The sequence below is a fragment of the Vicia villosa genome, linkage group LG4, assembly GCF_029867415.1.
Source record: "Vicia villosa cultivar HV-30 ecotype Madison, WI linkage group LG4, Vvil1.0, whole genome shotgun sequence".
Classification (NCBI taxonomy): Eukaryota; Viridiplantae; Streptophyta; class Magnoliopsida; order Fabales; family Fabaceae; genus Vicia; species Vicia villosa.
In genome coordinates this window covers 120,955,607-120,961,606 of record NC_081183.1, presented here as the reverse complement: position 1 = coordinate 120,961,606, position 6,000 = coordinate 120,955,607, and the positions used below count along the sequence as shown (strand labels likewise).

Sequence of the window (6,000 nt, the reverse complement as noted above, 5' to 3'; positions counted from 1 at the left end):
TATTTATATTTAATTATTTATGTTAATATATTTATATTTAATTTCCTGGTTGTTATATTTTTATATACACTGCTGGGTATATTATGTCGTGTTAAAACCTAAGTGTGGGAGTTATCCTTGAGATCAGGGGGGACTTGAATCGCCTACGAGTCTCATTGATAACTCCACTCGGAGTGGGTTGAATATCCGTAAATGTCCAATACGAGGCTTGACCTTGTTGAGGGCAGGACTGGGTATTTGGCTGATCTCTCCGAGAACCTACCCCAAAATTTCGAACCTCATGGATAAAATGAGTTGTTCTAAAGTCCGAAGAGACAAAAAGTCTCGGAGGCTACGAACGACCCCATGAGACCTTCTAGAACCCCCCATAAAAAGGTAGGCTCCCTAGAGCCGCTACAAAATCCTCATGTCCAATGCCCGTCTTTTTGTCCTTGGTGTGAGGTTGAAGAGGAGGATGATTGGCATGTGTTCTTTGGTTGTTCTTCTACCTCTCAAAGTTGGCGGGCAGCAGGTTTGTTATCTATAATTGATTCTCGATTACATACTTTCCTCGATGCTAAATTCCTCATTTTTGATGTGTGTAGTCGAGAGGATAATAGAGATGCAGGTAGATTTGCCGTGTTGTTATATAATATTTGGAGGAGTGGGAATAAGGTGGTTTGGCAGGACTCTCGAGAAGATGCCACTAATATTAGGGTGCAAGCTTTTCATAACTAGAAAGATTGGTTTATAGCCAAAGAGGAAAGGAATATTAGGGTGGGTACTGTGGTTCCGGAAAGTTGGAGTCTGCCTTTGTACGGTCAGGTGAAGTGTAATATTGACGCGGGTTTCAATAACATCTATGGAACCACTAACAGAGGTTGGTGTATTAGGGATCATATGGGGAGATTTCAAACTGCTGGTGTGGCGTGGGATGTAGGCCTTTTATCAGTCATAGAGGCCGAAGCATTGACCTTGAAGGAAGCGATCCAGAATGCTATTTTTTTACAATTATCCCATGTTGTTTTTTAGAGTGATTGTCAAGGTGTAGTCCATGTTGTTTACTCTAAGCAGTTAGGAAACTCTGAGTTTAGTGTTATTATTAAAATTATTAAGAACTTGTTGCTCTCTTTTCCAAACTTTGAGGTGAAGTTCATAAAGCGCCAAGCAAATTCGGTTGCCCATTTGTTAACTAAGGCGGTCAATTCTAGGTCTAGGCGTAGTATCCTTAATATGTTACCTCCTTGTATTGATACTTATCTATTGAATGAAAGTCGTTAAGTTGGTTTTTGTAAAAATAAAAATAAAAATAGAGTTGTGTATCAAAATATATTTTTTGAAATTTATTTAAAATGATGATTTTTAATATCATCTCATACATGCTTCAAATTTTTAGAATATGCCTATTTTTTTTTTTAGGATTTAAAGATCATTAAAACATTAAATATATAACAATATACTATATATCACTTTCATATTCTAGAAATATATTTTTCTTGTAAAATTTATACTTATTGTAAGCAATCCATATCATTTCTCATTATTTCAAATACATTATTTCTATATTTCACAATAAAATTATATTATAAAATATTATAATATAAGTCAAAAAAATATATTCATAAATAATAGATGTGTTTATTATTGGGAAGTAAATCAATGCCCAAATGCTTTAGCCAATATTACGCGTAACATGAATAATAGATGTGTTTATTTTAATATTTCGGATCACTAACCCTAAAATAATACCGTTGTAATTGTTTTGGTCTTGGGCTTAGGCCTTCAACCTTCTATTAAAAAAAAAAAAGACTATTGACGCTTTTCTAAAACAAAATAAACTAATTGACTAGTATTGTATTATAATTAGTCTTTTTTTAATCTATTATAATTAGTGATTAAATATTACAACATTGACTTTCTAATTGTATTATAATGAGTCCTTTTTTATACTCAATTATAATTAGTCATTGAATATTAATTCCATTATTGACGAATTTCTAAAACAAAATACGGAATAACTAATTGTATTATAATTGATCCGTAGTCTTATAAAAGGGAAACAAGGGTTGTGATTAATTCAAACCACAACCAATCAAACACACAAATGCCAACTAATCTCAAATTGTGAAAATGTCTAAAGTTATCTTTCGCGAATACATTGGTGTGAACCAATCTTCAACAAGTTTAACAGATTTTCCAACTGAAATCATCAACACCGAAAACTTTGAATTCCACTTCATTTTGGGCTTTGCTAGTGAGGAGTATGACAAAAATGGAAAAGGCAAAGGAATTTTCAAAGAAACTTGGGATGTGGATTACTTCGGTCCAAAAAAAGTGAAAATTTTGAAGGAAAACAATCCAAATGTGAAGGTGGTAATAAGTATCGGAGGTCGTGATGTAAAAACTCCATTTGATCCTTATGAGGAATATTCGTGGAATAGGAAGGCTGTAAAATCACTCAAAGAGCTCATTGGAAAATACAAGAATGCTAGCGGTAACATGATCGATGGCATTGACATCAATTATGAAACTATCAAAACTAGTAACGACCTATTTGTTAAGTGCATAGGCCGAGTTATAACACAACTCAAGAATGATCTTGACCTAAATATTAATGTGGTATCCATTGCTCCATCTGAGAAAAATGAACCCTACTACCGCACTTTGTATTATGCTAACAAAGACAATATCAATTGGGTTGACTATCAATTCTACGATCAAGAAAAAATTGTATCTTCAGCTGAGGCCTTTATAGAGATATATAACAATTTAATAGAAGACTACGGTCCTGATAAAGTCCTTCCTGGAATTAGCACCGACCCAATTGACACTAAGAATGTAAAGATTACACAACATAATTTCATTGATGGCTGCGTAAAACTCTTGCACTCCTCAAAACTCCCCGGTGTTTTTCTCTGGAACGCTAATGACTCTGCTAATCCCTCTAAGAGTGAGAACGAACCTTATGCCCTAGAGTATACCTTGCAAGACGCCCTCACCATATCAGCCAATAAATAATCATTCATATTATGTTTCAATTATTATAGGCTATCATATAGAGCTAGTTCCTAGTTTCCAAGCTCTATATGCTTTAGTCTTTTATATATGTGTTAAACAAGACCTACGAGTGCTGCTTCATTATGCACTTATTTCATGTGTGTTTTCTTATTATGTTGTAAGTGTGGAGAATGACTTCTCATGTATTAATATATGTGCTTGTAATATGGTTTAATAATAAGGAGCACTTGTTTTTCTTTGCATATTTTATTTTATGTTTTAAATTTATAAAAGTAGAACTATTAGGTGAGTTTAAGAATTGAAAAATACAAGTTTTGAATTTTAGGTGGCTTGGATGCTATGGCATCGTGCTTTTTGTTTTTGAGATTTTTACTTAGTTGGGGGCATGTCTAAGATTATAGGTTGTCTAATTATGATTGGTTTTTTCTTTACCCACCTTCCTATGGGGTCATCCCCGGCGAAAACCCCAGTTTACTCCTGCTTCGGAAATGAACTTCTGAAGATTTTTTTTTTTTTTAAATTTTCTCAGGCTTCGGAAGTTCATCTCCGAAAACACCAAATGGGGGGTGTTTTCGGAGATGAACTTCCGAAAACACCTTTTTTCAGATTTTGGGGGGTTTCGGAAATGAGCTTCCAAATTATGCAGAAACTGTGTTTTTTTTTTATGATTTTGGAAACAGCCTCGTATTTTTAATTAAAGAAAGACGGCAAATAAAATAATCGATATATAAACAGAAAATACTAATATACTAATATGATAAGAATAGTGATATATACAAACCGATCCGATCCAAATCCAAATAATAATAGTGTACGAAAGATACAATCCGAAAACAAAACAAAAAAAACCCGACCACTACTGGGTATGCCTAACCCTCTCACCCTGGGCCCTCCTCTGCCGCCTGTATGCCGCCGCACGACCCGCATCAGTGACGATCATCTCCATCACGGCGACTGCCTCTGGACCGCCCTGATGAACGACACCTCGATCCAACGCGTCCCGCCCAAGCATCTCTATCCGCTGGCAGATCGACAGGAGATCAATGGCGTGGTCATCCTCGGCCTGCTGGTTCTCCAGGATCTCCTCGTGTGCTGGCCTACGAGCGCCGGGAGCGTCGGGTGTCAGCAGAGGATGTGACACCCGATAGAACCATGTGACATATCCCTCCACACTGTGCCAGTCCTGGGCGACCCGCATGCGACGATACTCCTCCGGTACCACATGATGCTCCCAATCCTCAAACATGGCAGTGAGCTGCACTCTGGTCACTGGTGAACGGTGGTCAAGTCCATGAAGTAGCGGAGGTAGGTCACGTCGACGTACCTCACACTCTTGTCTACAAATATCGCAGCGCCTACTACATGCATGTACCAGCACCGGAGAGCGCAGCCACGGTGATAATGTGTAAATAGCTCGTCACCCGCATCCTCAGCCTCGGCCGCCGCCACCACGTGGTGCTCGAAGTAGCGGCTCAGTGTGGTGAACCGGATATGAGGCCCAGATGTCGTGGCGCACTCAAAGTCAACAACTTCGGGCTCCATACCCAAATAGAGCGCCATCCACTCAGTGGCTTCGACCCTCTGGATCCGGGAGTGGGTCAATAGTGGCCCCCTGATCGGCAGGTGGAGAAGACACTGCACATCATGCAAGGTGATCGTCATCTCCCCAACCGGCAAGTGGAAAGAAGACGTCTCCTTGTGCCACCGCTCCACAAAAGTCCCATGCATGCCGTGGCTGATGGTGGTGTACCCCGTCATGCAGAGCCCACTGAGCCCTGAACCTCTCACAGTGTCGTTAAACCACTCAGCAGTCGGTTTAAACAGACTGAAAATCTTTCGGGCATGGTTCACCATTTTCAACGGCTCTCTCTCCTGTTACAAAAAAACAAATAAAAAAGTATGTTAAATAGACGGTTAATAAAATATTGAATAAACTTCTAAATTATAAACGGTTAAATAATGTAGTCGGGCAAATTATAAAAAATACCTCTCCCTCCCAGATCCGCCGAGCGACGTGATCGCGGTAGGATATCAGCACTGAAGTGTCACTGGGCCCTCCCGGGAAGCCCTCCTCCTGCTCATCCTCCTCCCCGAGTGGAGGGTCAACATCTGGTACATCCTCCGCCTCGTGGTATGATACTGCCACCTCCGGTACCTCCTCCTCCTCCTCCTCTTGCTGGCGGGAAGAAGATACCCGAGCCAGACGACTCCTCGATCCAGATGTAGAGGTACCCTCGACCATCTCCATGGGAACTCGCACACGTCGTCCCCGGCCCTACCCCCGTCCCCGTGTTGACGCCAGCTGCGCCGCCCGCCCGCGTCTAGCCGACGCAGTCTGGGTCTCTCTACCCTGTCTAATGCGTGCTAGGTTGTCTGACATGTTCCTAAAAACAATTGAAATCGATTAATATGCGAGACAACATAAAGAACTAAATAAAATTACACTTCTGATATAATTCGGAAGTTCATTTCCAAAATTGGAAATGGAGGTGTTTTCGGAAATGAACTTCCGAAACACCCCTGCGAAGAACTTCTCTGCAACCTGTAAGTATAAGATTGCGCCTAAGAGGGGGGGTGAATTAGGTTTTAAAAAATTTAATCGGTTTTATGAGAATACTTCTAATAATTTTTGGTTAAGTGTTTGAAGGCTTTTGATGGTTTTTATCTTTTTCTTGGTAATGGTAATGAAAGCGGTAAAAGCGAAAAGATAAAGAACACAACGATATATACTGGTTCCCCTCACAATCCGAGAGTACTCCAGTCCCCTTTCAAACACGAAAGAGATTTCACTATAGTTAGAATTATTGTACAAGCCTATGCCTACTATCTAACCTATAGGGTGATCAAAGGTTCTTAACACCTTTAAGACCAAAACAACACTAATGTGAATGAAGAACAATCCTCTTCAAACACAACACTTACTTCCAACAATCCTGGATAGTAAGGAGATAATTTTCTTTGAACTTTTACAAGAGATTTAGATGAAGTTTGTATAGCACTATC

The 6,000-nt window shown here is 39.4% G+C and overlaps 1 protein-coding gene across 1 annotated transcript; it reads left to right on the top strand.

The window, feature by feature from the left end:
- The first annotated feature begins 2,075 nt into the window (after positions 1 to 2,075).
- Positions 2,076 to 3,216, top strand: LOC131599583 (chitinase 2-like). Its single transcript, XM_058871883.1, has one exon. The coding sequence runs from the start codon at positions 2,110 to 2,112 to the stop codon at positions 2,995 to 2,997; it is 888 nt and encodes a 295-aa protein (XP_058727866.1). The 5' UTR covers positions 2,076 to 2,109; the 3' UTR covers positions 2,998 to 3,216.
- Positions 3,217 to 6,000: the final 2,784 nt, after the last annotated feature.

What these genes read in the sequence shown, in the direction of transcription:
- LOC131599583 (XM_058871883.1), top strand. Translation starts at nt 2,110, where the DNA reads ATGTCTAAAGTTATCTTTCGCGAATACATTGGTGTGAACCAATCTTCA.